The sequence below is a fragment of the Balaenoptera acutorostrata genome, chromosome 2 (genome assembly GCF_949987535.1).
Source record: "Balaenoptera acutorostrata chromosome 2, mBalAcu1.1, whole genome shotgun sequence".
Lineage (NCBI taxonomy): Eukaryota > Metazoa > Chordata > Mammalia > Artiodactyla > Balaenopteridae > Balaenoptera > Balaenoptera acutorostrata.
The window spans coordinates 31414456-31436668 of NC_080065.1; the positions used below are offsets into that span (position 1 = coordinate 31414456).

The 22213-nt window shown below is 44.3% G+C and overlaps 1 protein-coding gene across 2 annotated transcripts in view; it reads right to left on the reverse strand.

Moving 5' to 3' along the window:
• The window catches only part of SLC45A2 (solute carrier family 45 member 2), a 39096-nt gene that overhangs the window by 13216 nt on the left and 3667 nt on the right, over window positions 1-22213 (reverse strand). The window contains exons 3-5 of one of the 2 annotated variants that reach the window (XM_057539755.1): window positions 5855-6180; window positions 1188-1331; window positions 430-514 (exon numbers count right to left, since the gene is read on the reverse strand). In XM_057539755.1, coding sequence (XP_057395738.1) covers window positions 430-514; window positions 1188-1331; window positions 5855-6180 — 555 coding nt within the window. Of the gene's footprint in view, window positions 1-390; window positions 515-1187; window positions 1332-5854; window positions 6181-22213 lie in introns of both variants that reach the window. The other variant, XM_057539754.1, reaches the window with a different exon arrangement.

Consider the following 22213-nt stretch of genomic DNA (forward strand, 5'->3'; position numbering starts at 1 on the left):
TAAGCACATCTATGAAACGCTACCAGTGATCTTATTCCAGCAGAACACAGACCTACCGTTAATCAATAATCTTGGCTGTGACTATCCCTCATCCATCCAATACTCCACCACATTGTTTACAAGATTTCCTTTTACTTTCCAAAGCATTTTGATCAGGATCCCACTGATTGCAAGTACAAAGTAATCACTGAGGAAAATGATACCCAGAATTCACTAGGGAAAAGGCTACTTGATGTGGTCCTTCCTAAGGAAATAGTTTTTCCTGACCTCCATATATTTATCAAGAATATGGCATTTTAGAGAGCAAAAGGATAAATATAGAAATACAGATGTATAAAATCCAAGATTCCGCTAGCCCTTAGAAGACACCCTTAGGAGGAGGAGACTCACAAGAATAAAGTGAGGAAAACACAGAGTTGATGCACAAACCCCAACATCCAACCTCGACCCCTCTTTGGTAGATGAGGAACTCTGTGGAGTTGTGTGCGCCGTAGGGATCCCCGTGGTACACAATCTGCAAGAGAGATTTGGGGCCACTGAGTTACCAGTGCAGGGTGGTAAGGAGCCCTTCTCACATGTTCTGCTTCTTCACCCCTTCCTGCGGCACAGACCTCATTCTCCCATGAGCACATCACCCTTTCATCCTTTCACACCTCCATCCAAGGACCCTCAGGAGGTCTTAATGCATAAAGTCTAAACAACATCCCCCTGGATTTTTAACACCCCTCCTTCCGCCCAACAGCTGGCTCCACCCGCCTTAGGCAACCCAGCCACCCATATTCTGGTACAACCAACAGGTTTCTGACTCATCTCTACACATGCCATTCCTATCCCTGCCTAGAACGTTTTCTCCTTCACCCCTCCCTCTCCAACTCCTTCTCACCTTTCAAGATCCAAATCACACTGCACCTCCTTTATTAAGTCTTCTGTGACCGCTACAGTTCACCTTGATTTTTGTTCCTTATTTGTTGTATTTGATCGAGTACTGGTCCCATCGCATAGTGTCCTCTAGCTGTGTAGGGTATAGTAACTTCCCTCTGGAACCTGTCTGTAAGCCAGCTCCTTGAAGGTACTCTTTCCTACACTCTTACTGTGCCCATCTTAGAGGCTGGCTCAGAAGCTCCACAGGTGCTGATGGAGGGATTGGTGTGTGAGATAATGAGCGTGTGCACAGACATGTGCTTTACCTGGCCCATGAAGTCTGTGAAGAAGAGCATGTTGGACAGGAAGGCAGTCCATCCAATGAGGTGGCTGATGCAAAGGCAGCGGTAGTGGGGAGGCATGCTCATCAGCGCCCTCAGCAGTGACTTCGTGGTCATTGTCCTCCGAGTCTGGAATAAAACACCAAACAGGTGTGACGTTCAGTGTAGACACACAGCCAGCTGTGGGAGCAAAGCATACAGCCATGTTACATATCTGTCAGTAGACTATCACAAGAGGTCGCACTTCCTGGGCATGGTGCCAAGGTTTCCATGGAGTGTTCTCGTAGGAGGTGTTCTGTTAAGTACGTGCAGATACTTAGCAGTTTCAGGTCAAGAACAGGGCTTTGGGGACATAAGGGTGAAGGGACTGGAAACAGAGCTTGCTTTGAGCCAAGATGTAAGACACATCTAGCTTCCTATCTTTGAACAACAGAACCACTGCTGAGGATGAAGCTCATAGATCTAAGCCAGCCCCTAGATGGTTATAATTCTTAGATTTCTGGACTTTTTTTTTGGCTACATTGGGTCTTTGTTGCTGTGCGTGGGCTTTCTCTAGTTGCGGCGAGCAGGGGCTACTCTTCGTTGAGGTGCACGGGCTTCTCATTGCGGCGGCTTCTCTTGTTGCGGAGCACAGGCTCTAGGCACGCGGGCTTCAGTAGTTGTGGCAGTGGGCTCAGTATTTGTGGCTCATGGGCTCTAGAGCGCAGGCTCAGTAGTTGTGGTGCATGGGCTTAGTTGCTCTGTGGCATGTGGGATCTTCCCAGACCAGGGACTGAACCCATGTCCCCTGCATTGGCAGGTGGATTCTTAACCACTGCACCACCAGGGAAGCCTCTTTCTTGACTCTTAAAACCTAGTAGTCTGAATTCCAACATGGCCTCTATGATCTCCATCCTCATGATTCTGTTCTGTTACATGGCAAAATGATTTTGCAGATATAACTAAGGTTACTAATCAGTTGGCTTTGAGTTAATTAATAGGGAGATTACCTGGGTGACCCTAATCAAGTCACATCAGCCCTTTAAAAAACATAGAGTTTTCTCTATGTTTCTCCCAGTTGGCTGGGAGCAGAAGGGGAAGCCAGAAAGTCTCAAAGCTCAAGAATTGCTGGCTTTGAAGGTGGAGGGGGCCACATGGAAAGGACCTGGGTGTGGCCTCTAGGAAATGAGAGTGATCCCTGGCCATCGTCAGTTAACAAGAAAACAAGGACATCTACAGCCACAAGAAGCTGGATTCTACCTGCATGAGCTCGAAGCTGATTCTTCCCCATTGGAGCCTCCAGATGAGAAGGCAGCTTCACCAACACCTTGATTTCAGCCTTTTGAGACCCTGAGCAGAGAATGCAGCTGAGCCCACCCAGACTTCTGACCTACAGAACTGTGAGATAATAAATGGGTATGTTTTTAAGCTGCTAAATTTGTGGTAGTTTGTTATGTAGCAATAGAAAACTACCACATAGAGCCAATCAGCTCCCTGCTCTGGGCCAGGTACCTCCTCCTAATTTATTTCTCTGGATCCTGCCATCAGCCAACAGGTGTAAACAAGCCCTATGTCAAGTCAGAAGTGAGAACATTGTAGAACACACACACACACATACAATGACTACATATGCCCACAATTCTTTAATCTGGACTTAAATTATGTTAAAACCAGAGGCTATAATTTATTGGTATCAGTAGTCTTGAGAGAATGAAAAATTTTGAACTATTGACACAACTGTTTTGAAATACAAAAAAAGGAAAGAGCCTTTAATAGCTTGTCATATGAGAGAAGAAAGAAACCTCAGGAATATTAAGCAATCACCTGCCCTGAAGACACTGAGACAATAAACATTAACCATGATGGGGTAATGGGTCTTTCTTGTCAGATTTTTATTTATTCTGAGTCTTGACATAATGATATTGGGTTCTGGCTAGTTTATTTATAAGACAATCTCCTGAGATTTTCTCTTTTAACTGTAATAGCAAATTGTTTTATAGCTCTTAACCTTATATGATAATGCTTTTTATTCTTTGATGCAGAAAAGTGTATTTACTCATTGTAGGTTTGTTGTACAAGTTGATTTTTTTAATTCATCAGTTTTGTAGTATTTATGACCATGCCTCAACTGATTTTTTTATACTTAATCAGTATTAAAAAGTATAGAAATTACCTTGGAGTTAGGAAAAATAAATATTTTCTGCATGTAGAATATGGTATTTGTTAAAATAAATGGTGACCATAACAGAAATCCAATGAAGAACTATTACTTTTTTCCTTGACCACAGGAAGAAGCAATTAAAGGTACAGACTGAGAAACAACAGCCTGATTTTCATGCCTCAGACTAAGTGATTTATCTTCACTTTCTTTCCTTTCTTTCCAAAAATTCAAAATTTTAAAAAGTGAACCTGACCAGCAAGTATTCAGTCTCATTCCAAATATTAATTTATGCTTCTGCCTTATACATAATTTTCAGCCTGCTTCCATTGTTAACCTAATTTTTTTTCTTCCAAAAATAAATATGAGCTTCAAAATTGTGCCTAGTCTTTCTGTAAAAGCTGTGAATGTAAATACTTAAAGTCCCTTTGCATATTTTAACTCAGAATGAAAATTCAGCTGGCATCTTATTCACTGACGTGTCAGTTCCCTTTGTGAAGCCCTTGCAATGATTCTGAGCCGTTGGGAACTGTTTTACTGCATACGTTATGCACCTTTGTCAACTGGACATTGGGTGGTGATGGATTTATAAGTGAAAAAGGCACAGAGCCATCGGGGGAGAGAGAACTGTACAAAAGTGCTCCCAGAAGGAGACTAAATATTGAAGGGAGCAACTGATGGCATGGAGGAACTAGAGATGGATTTTATGGTATCCAGTTTGAACAGTAAATGAAATAATTCAGGCATCTTGCCATTAAAAAAAAATCTCAGTTCTCAAATTGCACAGCCACCCTTGTTTTGGAAAGTAATGACTTTGACAAACAAGATGGCCAGGGCCTTGGCCCTGACACCCTGGAGACACCCATTGCTCAGCTGGAAGCTCCCAAGATGCACTTCTGGAATAGAGGAGTCAGATGCTTGGCTTTGAGCCTAAGATATGTTTCTCTTTTTTTTTTTCTTATGTTGTTTTGCTTTTATTTTTTAAGTCACATAATAGAACCATTCAGAGCCTACAGTGTTGTGCGTGTGGCACATACTAATACAAGTTAATTACATTTGATGCATTTCTTTTCTTAATGGTGTGGAGGGTTTTATGCCTTTCAAAAGACTTCTACTCACTTGATTTCATTTGATCATCACAACAGCCTTGGGGTAGAGTAAGACAGCCTCTGCTGGGTGACTCTTTGAGGGCAAGTCATAATCTATCAATAGGGCAAAGAGGCAGGCATAATCTATAATAGCTACTTACCTTTAGTAAACCCTGCCTTGTTTTGTTCCTTAAACCCTGACATTATTTTTCTTCATTTTCAAAGTAATACTTGTCTATTATAGAAATGTTGAATATACTGAAGGGTTTAGAAAAGAAAATGAAAACCACCTGTTAGCCCGTCACCCAGAGACAATAACTTCAATTAACATTTTGGGTAGGGCTTCCCTCGTGGCGCAGTGGTTGAGAATCTGCCTGCTAATGCAGGGGACATGGGTTCGAGCCCTGGTCTGGGAAGATCCCACATGCCACGGAGCAGCTGGGCCCGTGAGCCACAATTGCTGAGCCTGCGCGTCTGGAGCCTGTGCCCCGCGACGGGAGGGGCCGCGATAGAGAAAGGCTCGCGCACCGCGATGAAGAGTGGCCCCCGCTTGCCGCAACTGGAGAAAGCCCTCGCACGAACCGAAGACCCAACACAGCCAAAAATAAAAAATAAATAAATAAATAAATAAATAAGAAAATCCTTTAAAAAAAAAAAAAAAACATTTTGGGTATATATCCTTTCTATTTTTTCTCTGTATCTGCGTAGCTTTTCCCACAATGGAGATCATTTTGTATATGTATGTGTGTTTTATCTGATATATCATGTCTTAAATAAATCTTCAAAAACACACAGATCTTTTAATGATCAAATGGGTTCCATTGTATGGCTCTTCCATGATTTCCGTGCTGCCTTGCAGAACTGCACAGAAAGGGGGCTCTATCCTAACTGAGATCAGCAGGGAGTGTGAGTGTTCTCCCCCAGGTAGCCTGGAGCCGCAAAGGTTTAAGCAGGTCTCCGGAAACCTATATTCTCATATTTTCTCTATTTACTGTGTGATCAAGATAAAATGAAGGCTTCATCCCAATAACCTCTTAGTTCCTCCAGTTCCCTACCCAGGGATGCTGTTATTTGGAATACAAATTTATAATCCTAATCTAAGAAGTGAAGATACTTCTTGTGTCCTGAGGATGATTCAAGGCTTCTCTTATGGCCTTACATTTTTCAACTGGCTTCATCTTCCCTGGTTTGATGGTCTGAAAAGAGTAAGAGACAGGAGGACTAGAAGAAAATGCACACATTTTTCTACTAGGTGCAAAGTTTTAATTCCAAGGGATAATAGCTATTGGGGATTTGAGGATTCACAAGACTTTTCGCATCAAATAAGCAAACAAAACAAAGACAAAGAATAATTTTTAAAAATCTGAACAAAAGGCAAGAACAAGAATATTTTTCCTAAGTTAATAAAAAAGAATTTGCATCTTTACCTGTTCAGCAGGATTTTTGTTTTTTTCTCCCTGCAGCGCCAGCTCTGGGTTTACATAACCATTTTTAACTTTCTCAATAGACCCATACTCATACATTCTGTCTGATGACAATGCAAGGTCCTGAGGGCCTTGCTGTGGGGGAATGTCCTTGGCAGCATCTCTAAGTGGGGCTTCAGGGATACTGCACAGATGGATAATAAAACACAAAGTGAGCACCAACGAGGAGAAGAAGAACATGACCTGGAATTCTGTGCCTAACAGTCTTCCCAGTTCCAGGTGGGCCCAATCGATGGCACCCAAAAGGTAACCCAGGGCACCTCCTAAACCTGCAAAGCAAGAAAGAGCTGTATTAGCATTATTTAGAAGCATCTTCTCTTTCCATTTCCTTCAGTGGGAAAGCTCCCTGAGGACAGCGTAGGCAGCCTGGTTATGATGGGAGAAGCTAAGACACCTTGGCCAGGAAGCATGGGTTCAAGGCCTGGCTCTAGCATGCACTTGCTGTCACCTTGGACTTCCTCACTTGTCATATGGGGATGATAATAAAAAAGCAACCTACTGGTAGGGTCACGACTGGAAAATGGACTAGTGCCAGACACATAGTAAGCGCTTAGTAAATGTTACCACCATCTGAAGTCCTATAGCTTTCTAAACTGCACTCTCAACACTGCTTAGGAACTAAAATTCCTGGCCCTAAAGGGCTCCAAAGAAGACCAGTTTCTGACTGCAATAAAATATAATTATGTATTGTTGTTGATCTATTAATAAGCTTCTTAGAGTAACACAAGTTTGCAGAGACCTAACAGCCTTAGAATCTGTCTTCTTTCATCTATGAAAAGCTAAAGGTGTGGGTGGAGGGATAAATTAGGAGTTTGGGATTAACAGATACACACTACTGTATATAAAATAGATAACAAAGACCTACTGTACAGCACAGGGAACTATATTCAATATCTTGCAATAACTTATAATGAAAAAGAATCTGAAAAAGTATATATACATATACATATATGTATAACTGAATCACTTTGCTGTGTACCTGAAACATTGTAAATCAACTATACTTCAGTAAAATAAAATAAAAAACAAAAAAAGCTAAAGGTACTTGTTCCCAGTTGACAGCCACAGAAAAAATAAAAACAAATATGAATTTTTAAAAATCTTATCCTCTCACAGGACCTGGACCTGAAGTCTTTCTGGTGCTTTCTTTACCTGCTTACACTTAAAGACAGTGTGACCTGAGGGAGGAAGGACTTCTCAAAATCGATCCTGCCCTTATGGTCTAATATTTGAAATTCTACCATTAGTGATTCATTCTTTTGGGTTCCTGTTTTAAAAAGCAAGTGTTCCTGGTACAGACAAGACATTGCATGTCTCAGCGCCAAAATACTAAGTGCTCCTAAGATGGTCCTTCTGGCAGCAGGCACCAGTGACATTTGAGAACACCGGGCTGCAGCGGGGGTGTACCATGGGGTGGGAGGTTGTCCAGGGAAGTAAGCAGATGAATGCCAAACACACCTTCTACCTACATCACAAGCTTTCGTAGGGCTGATCCTCTGGCAAATACCTTTACATATCAACCTCCCATCATGCCTTACCAAAGACAAATATCTACCTAGTCAGATCAGCTTTCTGTTTGTTTGTTTTTATTTTTCTTGTGTGAGTGAAGGCTCCATTTTATTTCCCAGATAAAGACAACATCCCCACACATCAGAGAATCAACGAAGAAAACAGAGCTTAAGGAATTCTCTATCTCTAACCCTAAACATTTAAACTTACATAAACTCTGACCCCAGGAACACAGATCTGAACGCCAAATAATATGAATCCTAATTTATCCAGAATGGTGGAAGAACGGATGATTCTGGTGACTTCACATTCTGTCTAGTTGCAATTTATCATAGAGGATATTTACAGACAAACAACTGTTTAATTCCAAAAAGACAGCATCATTATGATGCCCTGAGTGACAAAGCATTTTAAGGTGGAATTATGGGAAATGGTGGCCAATGGGGTGCAATGAAAAAACATGTTCTCTGCCAGCAAGGAATATGTGGCCTAGTTATGGGTGATGTGCATATATATAAACAGATCAATAGCACATACAGTGACCTGTTTGGACGGTGGGCGCCCTGGTAGGCTCCGAGAAGGGAAGGCCCTTGAGGTGGTCACACAGTTGCTGATTCAGAGGGCAGCTCTGGGACATATGGTGCGTCTGGATCGCCATTAGACAATGATGCTCTTTATCCAATCATGGAGATGCCGTGGATGTCAGAGGTCGTGTGCTGAGTCAAGCACTCAACCGAAAAGAACATACTAAAAGCCCAGCACTATTTGAGGGTCTATCTAAACCAGGGTTTCTCAATCTCAGCACGACTGACATTTGGGGTTGGATAATTCTTTCTTGGAGGCTGTTCTGTGCATTGTAGGATATTTCGCAACATGTCTGGCCTCTCCCACTGGATGCCAATACAACTTCTCCACTGGTTTTGACAACCACAAATGTCTCCTGACATTGCCTAACGTCCCTCATGGGGCTAAATGGGCCCCAGCTGAGAACCCCTGATATTAATTAACCCTATGAAAAACTTACACGTTCCGTTTTCAAAACTATCATTTGTAACTAGATCAATGGTTGTCATACTGCCATTAAGTTCTCCTATCATGTATGCCTCCAAACTTATTGTTCCACTGAGCAGAGAAAATATAGAACAGAAGACCCCTGCCCATTTGAAAGAACTGATGTGTGAAATAAATCCTCCACTGTGCAACAGAATGGTGGCTTTATTTTATGAATACAAATATGTGGATATAAACATAATGGATTTATATTAAATATTGACTCGAACACTTGAGTCCTACAATTGAAGGGTTTCCTAGTCTAGTTTTGCGTCCACTAGTGTCGTGTACTTCAATAAATATTTGAGTACTAAATATATATAAAAAAACGCTACTAACTTCTGGGGATATAAACATAAATAAGCCACAGCACCCCAATCGCCTCCTCCCCAGAAGATAGTTACAAGCAGAAGAAGCAGATAAGTAAAGAGCTGCTTTAAAAAAAACTGTAATAAATGATGTGAGAACTGTGGGCTGGGTACTCAAACAGTAGAGAGGAGCTCTGAAGAGTTTATTTATTATTACAGAATTCCTCTTAATTAGCAGTGAAGCTCATAAGAGTTCAATATATCAAGGAATCCGAAGATTCTAGAGGTAGAAGGATGTGTGTAGCTCGTCTAGTTGAATTAGATAAGAAAACCGCAGGCTACAGCGGGTAAGTGACAGGAGACCACATAGAAGGAAGGGTTTGTAATTATGCTGATTTCAATTCCCACCTGTGTGTTTTCTATTCATGTGACCTTGGGTGCCTCTCTGAAAATGGGGGCGGTGATCCCTCCTTGTATGAGTGTTGTGAGGGTTAACATGATAATACGTGTAAAGCACCAGCACATATAGTGGCAGAACGAGGTCCCAAACCAAGGGCCCTGTTGACTTCCTACAGAAACCCTAATCCCAAAGCCTCACCCAGAAGCAGGAGAAGCTGACAGCTGCATGGAGGGTGACGATCTGCCTGGAGCTGGCCGGAAGGACTTCGCCATTCTAGGCCCAGTGACTAGAATCGGGGGCTCATTCTGAGGGCTGAGACCTGGGCTAACCACTGACCTAGTGTGGCCTGTAGCAAGTACGGTGGAAAAAATATGTATCTCAAACCTGGAAAGAGTTAGAACTGTTTAAGAGCCTGATCTTTAAAAACATCGTTATAAAGCAGCACTTCTGAGACTTCAATGTGCACATGAATCACACAGACGTCTTGTTAAAATACAGGCTGTCTTAGTCCATTCGGGCTGCTATAACAAATACACCATAAACTTGGTGGCTTATAAACACCAGACATGTCTTTCTCACAGTTCTGGAGGCTGGGAAGTCCAAGATCAAGGTGCCAGCAGATCTGGTGCCTGGTGAGGACCCACTTCCTCATTGACAGCCATCTTCTCACTGTAATCTCACTTGGCAGACGTGGCAAGGGAACGTTCTTGGGCCACTTTTATGAGGGCACTAATTCCGTTCACGAGCCTTCCTGACCTAATCACCTTCTAAAGGCCCCATCTCCTGAGAGCATCACATTAGGCAGGAGGTTTTCAACATATGGATTCTGGGGGGCACAAACATTCAATCTATAGCACAGGTTCTGATTTTAAACATGCAGGTGTAGGCTGAGGCTCTGCATTCCTTTCAAGCTCCCCAGTGATACCACGGCTGCTAGCCCAAATATCACTTTCTGAGTACTCAGGGGATAGAGCAGTTTCCAAGCAACCTGCTCCACCCTCATCTGATATTCTTGGGAATGAGACTTTATTGTCATAGGATATTTGACCAACAAGCCACAATTGATAAAGCACAATGATGTGCAGTCCTGTAAAACTAAGGATAATTTGCAGATATTAATAGGGTTCTATGATTTGTAACCATGCTTTCGTAACCTGGTAGAACTATTACAGAGGAATTATAGTTATATTGCCTTGTAGAAGGTTAATCAGATTTGTATCTAACTTAGTATTTTTTTTCTTTCGCTAAACACACACACATATACATTTATCCCGCAAGAACTTGGGGAAACTGTTCTTTATGTCTTCCCTGTCGGTTCCCTCACTAATCAGTTAAGTAAAACATGCTACAAGTATCTGAAAGTATTTCCAATCCTCTCTTCTCTCGGGGAAGCGGGGAAAAATAAGCAAAATGATTTTGTTTGTCCCAAAGCTAGTGTGAGACATAACTAAAAGTTAGAACATGCCTTGAAGGAATAGTAGGCCATTGGGGATATTATTTTACTAGGCACCATATTAAAATTCTGTATGGAAACATTTAACTTTATCTATTCACACCTTCAGGTATGATGAGGGCCAGCAGAGGGCTGTAGGAACTTACTGAATGCTTTACTTTTTACTGCCTCTGCTTAAACTAAGAATTGTATCTTCAAAATAGTCTCCTAAACAAAGCCTAGTCGTCGCAGCTGTAACAGAGGTTAGCATCAACTCCCACGTCTGCATCCAGGTTACATTTATCTCTGCTGCCAACACCAGCCTCCCTGGGGCTCCTGGAGTCAATCCCCAGGCTATTGGCCAAATCATAAGCTGGAGCATCCAAAGGGCACCTGCTGCCATGTTAGATAACCAGCCTTTACAAGGAAGGGCCCACAAGTGGTCCAGCCTTCTTCATAAAGAAGGCTCCTCCTTCACAGAGCCAGGCCGTGATGTCAAACTCACACCAGAGCCAACCCCATGAGAGTGAATGGCTCAGCAGACAGATATTGCATTTCATAACTAATGATACAGGTTGAACAATGGTTCCTCCTGGAAGACGTCCAAGCGTATAGAAATATGTATTATTTTTTCTTTTGTTCACAACTATAATAGGTAAAATAGGAAACTGGGAGAGTTTCAGGACCAAGGAATCTAAAGAGAGTCTGTCTGAGTCAAACGCGGCACATACCACGTGCCTGGAACTGCTTCCCTGCTTCAGGTGTGGACTGAACAACCTCCACGCTGATGGAGAAAGAGCTCAAGATGAGAGAGCTAGCAGTGTGCTGCCAGCTTCCACACCTCAGCAAGGTGACAGACAAAAGACCTCCACATTCCTGGGAGGCTCATGAGAGAGTCGTTCTGATTCTTTTCTACGTGCTCAGAAAATAGCAATGAAAGTGTCAGACTTGGGGCTTCCCTGGTGGCGCAGTGGTTAAGAATCCACCTGCCAATGCAGGGGACACGGATTCGAGCCCTGGCCCGGGAAGGTCCCACATGCCGCGGAGCAACTAAGCCCATGCGCCACAACTACTGAGCCTGTGCTCTAGAGCCCACGAGCCACAACTACTGAGCCCACGCGCCTAGAGCCCGTGCTCCACAACAAGAGAAGCCACCGCAATGAGAAGCCTACGCACCGTAACAAAGAATAGCCCCCGCTCACCACAACTAGAGAAAACCTGCGTGCAGCAACGAAGACCCAATGCAGCCAAAAAAATAAAGATAAAATAAATAAATTTATTTTAAAAAAAGAAAGTGTCAGACTAGGTTCCTACCTACACCAAACACATACACACTAAATCCCAGAGAGCTAACATAAGTACCAGCTACTAGGTGTGTATGAGTGAGTGTGTGTGAGAGAGAGAAAGAGAGACCTTGACCCCATGTGTTTCTCAATAGAAACTGATAGAGCACTACTCCCACCAAGAACTGTGCTGGGCACCGGAGATACAGCAATGAACAACGCAGACATGACCTGCACTCCTGGAGGCTCAGTGTACCAGGAAAATCAATCAAAGAGAGAGAAGACACAAGCAGACCTGACACTTCTTTACATTTACAAGGCAACTCGTCTCTTAAGAGATACGAGATAATACATTTAAAGTACTGACAATGGTTTCCGTCTGCCCACAACTACCCTGGTATTCCCCTGGGCCCTTCCTTCACAGTCAAGCTGAGCCAGGATGCCTCACTGCTTGGGGGAAGGACATGAAAGTAGAAAGCAGAGAAACAAGAAGGTATCTCCTTGCTTCTGAGTTTCAAAAGCCCTTAGGCTCCAAAGGCATAGATGGTAGATTCAGTAGAAAATGTGACTTAAGAACAAGGCTTCCGCCAGGAAGCCGAGGCAGCACAGGTTCAGGAGTGAGAGCGAGTCCTTCCTTCATGATGGTGGGTCTGAATGTGCACCACGGCGTCCACCACAGCCTAACCACTGAGCTGCTCACGTGGGCCTCTTGGAGGAGGTTCTGCGAGCAGCCCCTCCAGGACCCCAGGAAGCTTCTCACGCTGGAATCCATCCTACTTTCTGCTCACCCTCAGCTACCAGCTCTGCTAGGCCCAGTGGATTACTGTGTGATGTGTCCCCTTCTCCAAGAAACCTAGGCCTTGGTCACCGTGACCGTCTGGGGGCAAGAGTGCTGCACATGGCCGTTTACCGTCAAAATTGGGCAAGAGGGGGCCTTGCTCCTGCCCCATGCGGAGCAGCCCTCCCTCCTCCTGCGGACCAGAGTCAAGTGGCCCTGTCTGTGACCCAGGCATGAGAAACAAAGGGGCATCCAGAGATCTTAGGTCAACGGCACCTTTTTGAGTCACCTGAAGGAAGCTTTGGGAAACAGAACTTCTGACCCCACAGAGCCCAGAGCAGCAGGGCTGGAGAGCATGAACTCACCAGTGGTCCAGGAGACGACAAGAGGCAGAGCTGCCCAGCCCTGCCCTGGGGTCCTGGACCCATGTATTCCACCTACAGGCACACAGCACCTCATAGAGGCCTTTGACCTGAGGGCTAACTGGAGCCGGGAGGGGTGCCCACCCTCTGCTTGGCCCAGTGGGGTGGTAAGGTGTGGGACGTGACTGGCAGACCCAAGCCTGTGCTCCCATCACTGCAGATGACATATGATGTGGACTCCTGAGCAGGGTCAGCGCTCCGAGTTCCTGAGGGGGGCAACTGAGGTCTGGGAGCAGTACTGGCAACCACACCCAGGTACACGCTTCCCCTCTGGGGACAAGGGTCCAGTGAAAGTAACTTGCTTGCAGCTCTGCCCTTCACCCTGGTGTTCAGGCCACCCCTGAGTGGGCTGGAGTGCAGGCCCCATCTGCGGCCAGCCATGTGCCTCACACTGAGCCGACCGATGGAGAACCGGGCTGGGAATTCTTCCTTCCCCATCATCTGGTCCCAAGGGGATCCCCCTGCAGCCCCAGGTGTGAGCCGAGGGACAGGCCTTGGGAAGCAGTGGTGGATGACACAGGGTCAGGACAACCTGCTTGTTTGACCTGGAATGCTCCACGTCCATCCTTGAATGCATTGCTGCTGGACTAAACTGTCAACCGAAAGACAAACACACAACGCAAGAGCTGTGAGATCTGTAGGAGCCTTGTGATCCAGCCTGCTGAGCAAGCAGAAGAACAAAGAAATGCTATGCTTCCTTGAAGGCCAGGCGGCTCCAAGAAGTCTGCAATCTGCCTTCACCCTCTAATCTCAAATCTTCCCGCTTCCCCTTTTCCCTTCGCACAAAAGAAGCCCAAATTCTACCCCGAATTAAGATGGTTCTTTAGGAACCATCTTCTTGGTTTGCTGGTTTCTGAATAAAGTCACTATTTCTTCCCCATCAAAAATAAAATAAAATAAAATAATTTAAAAAAATTAAAAAAAAAACCCAAGGCTTCCCAGGGTAGGCAGGGCATTCATGATGGGTGTGCATATATTGGCGAATCCCTACGGCAATGAAGGCTGTGCTCCTCCTCCTTGGGCTTAGTTGGGGTGGGAGGATGGGAGGTGGGGAGCAGAACCTCCTGCAGGTAGCTTGGGGGACCCAAGAGCAGAAGGGACCAGTACTTTATTTCCTGGGAAGACCCCAGGGGGACATTAAGACCTCAAGAAAGAAACGGCTGTGCGGTGGATGGAGACAGATGAGCTTGTGTGTCAGGCTCTGTCCTAGGTGCTTGACATTTACGACTCATACAATCCTCAGAACAACCCTTTGAGGAAGGTACTACCACTGATTCTTATTATTAGTGGTAGTTACGTTCTAGAAAGTCTCCACAAGCCCTGAATTCGTGAATAGTAAACTACTGCTCTGAGGGGAAATACAGTGTTAAGTTCCTGTGAGCCTCTAGTCTCATTTTCATCAACTGATCAACATACAACCTTGTTTTACGTGTGTTTCTGCTTAAAGATATCTTATTTAATATACGGTAGTTTCATTAACATGGAACCCATGGCTAACAGCACTATAACCCACACCTGAACAAAACTTATTAAACATATTTTCTCCATATAAGACACATCACAACGTTCTTGCACTTATGAATCCGAGACAGTGCTTTCAGCACCACATTTAGGGCCGCTGTAAATAGTGAAATCACCAAAAAAAAATGCAAAGAAAAAAATTGGCACTAAATATACCAGTAAAGGGACATCTGTTTACAGTGTGAGAATCAAAACAAGAAGTCAGAGTGTCACCTTGATCAACCACAGCCGGGAACAAGCACATGGGGCGACTCAAAATTTTTCTCCTCCACTCTGCAGATGCCTGCAATGATCTCAAACAAGCTGCAAGTATTGATTTTGACGGCACAAATAAATTTTAGTGAGCAGATGACTTCACATACACAGAATCCATGAATAACGAGGATCAACTGTATTTTTATCTCTATTTTAGAGACAAGGAAATCAGAGCACAGAGAGTTTGCAGCTCACAGAGCTCCCCACATACGGGCAGGCGTGGGAAGAGCAGAATGGCATGGGGGTGGAGGGAGCCGAGAATCCCCGGGTTCTGAAGGGGCCCTGAAGACAAGGATGAGAGTGAATGCAACTGTGACCAGTTTAGCCTGACCACTGAGACACTGTGGGACCAGGGACAGCCAAGTAAATGCCAGTGTGAACACATGATGCTAAAACCCAGATCCTCCCTGCCCTGAAACCTTTCTACTCTAAGCTCTCAGAATTTAGATGCAATCCTTGGGGAAAGGGGTGGGAGAATATTCCAAAGGGACTGACACTAAGTTTTCTCCATCCTGTGCCAATGGGGCTTAACACAGATGCAATTAAATTAAGTTTGGGGTTTGGGATTCACACCCATTTCAGACATGAAGATTCACCCAACATTTTCCATTACTGAGCATCGGTTATGCTGTAGGCTAAGAAATTTGCAGCAAAGCAATGCCAGAATCATATACTACTTAATCAAACACGCGCACACAGAGAACTGGGGGAGTGTTTGCCCCAGAGGGTAAGAGCACTGAGACCGCACTTTGTGTTCCTGTGAAAGCTGCTGACATGTCTAATGCAATAATGGTTCCCATAAAAGCATTCACCTTATCTCAACATTTTCTAAAGGCAAGTTTCTTGATTTGAGTCTATGAATGACTACTGCTACCCTATTTCAGAGAAGGTTCTTGAAACTTCTCATTTTCTGACGTGACATGTAAAATCTGACTCCTGTTCGTGCTTAAGGATTAGAAATAGTCAAGTCATTAATTGGTCCGATTCTGGAGCCATTTGTGGCTTCCATGAGTTTTCTTTAAGCCTGCAGAACTAATATTTTAGTTCTGAGTTGCAACAGCTCATTTTACTATAAGGTAAATTGTTGAGCACTTTGCAAAATGCTTTAACTCCTCCTAATGGTGACCAAACAACATGGAGCACCTACGCTAGAGTGAAAAAGCTCAGGACTAAGTCACGAGCTGGATCAGGCAGCCCTGGTGGACATGGCAGGTCCTCTCGGCACCCCCGTCCCACTCCTTTCTCCAGCAGCCGCTGCGGTGACCAGTTCTGAGCTAGCCTGGGCCCTCTTTGCTCAGGTACCTTGCCTGAGGGAACCCACACTCAGGTGGGGCAGCACTCACACAAGGGAGGTTAAAACCCATGGGAGCACCCTTGGCCGGCGGAGACTGGGGCCAGTGCATTCAGCTCCCCCACTTGATCCTCCCAGCTGGAGAGTTCCGAGATGCACTATGTAAGGCTCCTTGGAGGGTCCTGGTGAGATAGAGGCAGCCGCTGAGAGCAAAGGCCAACTCTGTAATGCTTCCTGTATTGGCCTGTTCCACTCCCCCCATTCGCTCACTCTCAACCTCTGGAATCCTTTCCCCAATAAGCTATGTGCATACAGACCTTCCCTGGGGCTCAGCTTTGAGGTGAATCCAAACAAAAGCATGACCCAGGTCTTTGGCTGGCTGGCTGGCTGGCTGGCTATTTGGCTTCTGCCCCTAGTCTAGTCTACCGCTACTCAGCTCTGTGACCTTGGGTTAGTCACTTACCTCTCGGCAACACAGCTTCCTCATAGGTAAAATGAGGATGTTAAAATAGAATATTGGTCTCATCAATATTTCTTCAGCATATTCCCAGAACTATTCTAAGCACTGGTGATACAGCAACAAACAGGAAAGACAATATTCCTGTCTTCAGAGAGCTTATATGTTGGCTATAGAGGCAGACAATAAACAACAAACAAATGAACAAATAACATATTATCAGGTAATCAGGAACACATCACTGAGGAGGGGCTATGTGACCAGATTGTAACAAAGAGTGAAAGCAAACCAAGCTGGCCAATTGGTATCTGGGGAAAGATTTCTGGCAGACAACCGAAGTCAGGGAAAAATGCCCTCAGGGGCTCCCTTCTCTAACCTGCCTTTGAGATTCTTTGAGAGGTAGGTGCTGAAATGGGAAAAGAGATGGCTGTTTGGAGACATTAACTGTTTTGCCCTAAGTTATTCACGTCACCCTCAAAGCTGAAGTTTCTGTATCCTGGCTTCTGCTCTGGCCACATCCTCTCCAAGCTGCCTGAGTGAGGCGATATGAAAGTTCACCGGGGGCAGAAACTTCAAAGGGAACCCAGCTGATGAAAGAAATCCACTCATGCAGCAATGAGTCCTAAAGGAGAAGTTAAAACCGACTCTAACATGAAACGTGGTTTCTTTCCACTTGTATAGGTTTGGTCAAAGGGGCCCATATCTGAAATTTATTTTTAGGACTCATTTTGTTAGTTCTTAATTATTTCTAATCTGAGCACTTGTTTCACTAGCATTTTAATGCATACTTTGAAGTATTAAAGAAACAGAAAAATCAAAAGAGGCTGAGCCTAAGAAGTTACCCATTCTTCTTCCGAAGATGTACATGGGGCAAGTTTCTCACTGAGTCATTATATACAAATAAAACTTTCACAGGTCCGGCGGGAATGGAGGAAATCTAGTACATATAAACATTTGGTGTTGAATCCTTTTAAATGGTTCCTTGCTCTGGACCTGGGACCATTTGCCAGGATACTAATAAGTAGCATTGTGTAAAGATTCACACCACTGTGAGGAAACAAAAGTTCAGAAATACCAAGGCGACTCAGCAGGAGGAGGAGCCAGGATGTGAACTGGGACGGCCTTTCCCATCATGTCAGGTCCCAGCCGCCTTTGGTGGGATGGAGCCCGCTGCTAAGGAGAGCAAGGCCTTGGGTTAATTTAGCAACATAGGCTTGGTGAGAAGCATTCTGACACAAGGCAGGAATCTACTTCTGGTGAGTGTGGGTTCCACAGCCTCAGATGCACCCAAAGGTGAAGGCATGGGGTGAAGGGATGAGGGTGGATCCACTAAACACAGCATAGCTACCACATTCGCCAGGGATGGAGGGCAGATAGAGTTACCCTTACACATAAGAGACAGAAGAAGCTGGAGGACTAAAATGTCCTTCTGGAAGCCAGTAGGGTCTTTTCTTAAAAAAAAAAAAAACAAACAAAATCAGAAATATGCTGGAAAATATTTTGGCAGTGAACCCTTTGACACTTACTCACAAAGCATTTGGAATTGTTGGGCCTGGACTACATCTCTGAAATAAATAAAAAAGAATTTCGGGCTTCCCTGGTGGCACAGTGGTTGAGAATCCGCCTGCCAATGCAGGGGACACGGGTTCGAGCCCTGGTCTGGGAAGATCCCACATGCTGTGGAGCAACTAGGCCCGTGAGCCACAACTACTGAGCCTGCGCGTCTGGAGCCTGTGCTCCGCAACAAGAGGGGCCGCGACAGTGAGAGGCCCGCGCACCGCGATGAAGAGTGGCCCCTGCTTGCCGCAACTAGAGAAAGCCCTGGCACAGAAACGAAGACCCAACACAGCCATAAATAAATAAATAAATAAATAAATAAATAATAATTAAAGGTGCTAATAATTAAGAAAAAAAAAAAGAATTTCAATTTACTCGAATGATTGGATTCCTCAGGTAAATGATATCTTGCTGATGATGAAAATCAAAATGGGCCCTAAAACTGAACATGACTTTATTATAAAATGCTTGTTTCAAGCAGAATGTTATAGACATCTCTTTGCCAAGTTCATGTAAATTTGGGAGGTCTGGCATGTATGCAAAGACTAAGCAAAGTGATAATGCACTGCTCATTATTTTTCTCTCCATTTTTTAATGTGGTCTACCATTCAGAGCAAGGACACCACAGTGGGGTCACACATCCACGTTTAACTCAACAGAATTCAATGATTCACACTTTAAAAAGAGGGAGAGAGAGCGCAAGAAAGGTAAAAAGAACATTTTAAATAATATGGGTTGTCCTATCTGCTATTCTGTTAATCGAGCCCACGTCCAGAAGTAAACACTAAAGAGGAGATGAATCTGCAGATGTATTTACCTGTATCCATCACTATGCAGATCTATATACACAAAACGAGGTCTACTGTATTTTATGAATGATCTGAGAGGTGTTTACAAATAATGTGGACTCTCTGTGATTATCACTTAAGCAGGGACTTTAGAATCTAAACTTTAAATAAGGTGAGACTTACTTGTTTTATAGGAGGAAGGTATTTTAAGTTGTTTTTTCTAGTAGAGGAAAGAACTTGCTTTGAGCCATCCACACACCCTCGGGGGTCCCCCTATAGCCAGAGACAGTTGGCTGAGGTTCATGCTGGTCAAGAGACAAAGCAAGGTAACTATATAAGCATATTCATCTGATCGCTGTGATTTGTAAAACTTCCCGAAATACAAGCAGGGTTATAAAACCTAGAGTCTCTTTTTACATAGCTAACACTTCTAAGTGCCTGCTAATGGCAAGGCAATGAGTTGGAAGCCATGGGAGTTTGCAGGTGAATCTTCATGTTTTTACAAATCTTGTAGTTTACAAATCTTGTAGAAGAGATGGATAAATCCACCGTGAGTTATAATTCAGGAGAGAATGTGAATATAACAAATGTGATCAGGTAAAAGTGTGAATATGACTTTAAAATGTAACTACCTCTTCATTATTCACTAAGAGATTGCGATTTGGAAGCTCTGGCTGTCACTTTCTTACAATAGTCTTGGTCTTTAATTGTACTCATGAGGCTAATACTCAGTTGTGTTTGTATTCTATGTGGTAGCTACTAGTTTTGGCCTATTCAGTATTAATAACCACCCCTTCCTCCTGGCTAACAGAACCCCAATTTGATTCAGGGATATGCTCCCCACCCCCCAAAATACCCTCTCTTTTTTCCAACCTCCCAGGCCCCTGGGTGCTCATGTGACCTAATTGTGCCCCATGAGAAACAAGCAGAAGTCTGTGGGGTTCTAGGAAAGCTTTTGCTTTCTTCATTAAAAGACATATGTTGAAGCTCTAACCCCCAAAGTGACCATATTTGGAGATAGGGCCTTTAAGGAGCTAATTAAGATTAAATGAGGTCATAAGAGTGGGGCCTTAATCCATAGGACTGGGGTCCTGATAAGAGGAAGAAGAGGTACCAGGAGTGCATGCACAGAGGAAAGGCCGTGTGAGACCACAGCGAGAAGATGGCCGGGAGCGAGCCAAGAAGAGAGATCTCACCAGAAACCAACCCTCCTGGCACCTTGATCTTGGCCTTCCAGCCTCCAGAACTGTGAGAACATAATTTCTGTACTTTAAGCCCCCCAGTCTGTGGTATTCAGTTATGGCAGCCCAAGCAGGCCACATAGGCCACAGGGGAAGTAAAATTCAGGCTATGTGTATGGTGAACTGTAGCCTCCGCTATCTCTTCCTGCGGGAATTATCCATTTCATTGACACCTGATGAACTTCTGTGCTTTGATTATGCTGTGGGTGGAGCCTCTGACCAAATTAGAAATTAAGTTTGCCTGCAATTTGGAAGAGAATCGAGGGGACTTCTCTCTAGGAAGTGGGCAGAAGAAAGTTTCTAAGCAGCTTTGATTTCCAAAGGGAGAAAAGGGGGAAGGGAATTTCAGTGTGAGTAAAGCCCCAGAAGCTGGAAAGGAAAGGGCAGTCTCCTTGGTTTGTTCCATTAATATTCACTTTGAGCACCTACAATATGCCAAGCAGTGGTGGCGGTACAGGGATACAGTGAGTAAAACAGACCTGGATTCTGCCCCTGGGAACATGCTGGGGAAATGCTCAGAGCGCAGAGGATGTAGCGGGAGTAACGGGAAACAAAGCTTGAAATGTAGGGTAGGAACAGATTGTGGGGAGTTTGAACCCTGTCCAGGAATGTGATCTTGATTCAGTAGGCAAATGGGGAGTGATGAAATAAAATTCATATTTTATGGCAAGACGAGAAAAATTTAAACATAAAATGTTCTCTCTGCCCATTTGGGCCTCCATCCTCCCCTTCAGTGTGCATTGTGCATCTGTATTATACATTAACCAGACCGCTGTATAAGACACAGGAATACTTGCTCGATAAGGAGCAATTTTCTCCTGGCACCAGCAAGGTAACCCCTTAGGAGATAACATTCCTTTCTTAATCCTGTAAGTGGTCACGATGACCCACTACTCACCTTGTATGTGCAGATCTGGACTATGTAAACTGTCAATACGTCATCTGATGTATAACCCTTTGTCTCAGATCTAACTGTGCTCTGACCTCTAATGGGAGGAACAGTTTTAGAGCTCTCTGAGAGACTGTCTCCCGGTTTATAATCTTCAGGTTGGCTTGACTAAAATTCTCTATTTCTTTCTTAGATTGACTGTCGATTAATTCATAATTTGTCAACAGGAGCCACTGCAGGTCATTGAACAGGAAAGTGCCCGGTCATAGCTGTCTTTTAGGAATATGAAGCTGGAAGCTACGTGTTGTTTCAGTTGGAATAGGAAGAAATTAGACACTGGAAAATCAGTTAAAGGATAAGTACGAAAGATACAGTGAAAGCCTAAACCCAGGTCACGTTTGCTGAGACCACTATACACTAGTTATCAGTAGAAAACTTCAAGACATTTCATCGAACTCAATAGAAATACTACCATGTGTTAACCTTGGAAAAGTTCCCAAAATACAGGGCTCAGTCTTCTAACACAGAGGCAGCAAAGCAGAGGTTGTTTGGCCAAGACTAACACTGATGTAAGCCGGGAAGGAGTGGCCATATTGCCCAAAGTACTTAGAGCAATAAGACTCTCAATGTGTCACGTTCAAAAGCCAAGAAGTCTCCCATGATGTTGCTGTAAGTAATTTGCAGATTACGATAAAGCAGCAGGAACTGTGGGATTTCAGTTAGGAAGATGCAGTTTGAATCTCTATTCTGGGACCTTCTAGCTGTAGACAGGGGGCTCGGGGGCCCCACAGACGGGCTGGACTCTTGCTCTCTGTCTGCCCTGGAGCACGGAGGAAATACCCTCTGCTGGGCAGCCCCATCCTTCCAGGGCTCACCAGCCAAATATTTGCTCTAACAACAAATTACTGAGCCAACGGCTTCCGTGCAGGTGCCGCTCTGGCCTGCGGAGACACAAACTGGACAAAACTCAAGATTTTGCTTCTCATGGGACCTACCTGGCCATGGGAGGAGACAGGAGATGTCAAAACATAAAATATATTGGCTGGGCGATGAAGACAATCAAATAGAGTCCCCACGAGTAGACACAGAAATGCTCCCAGGCCAGGATCATACTGTCATCT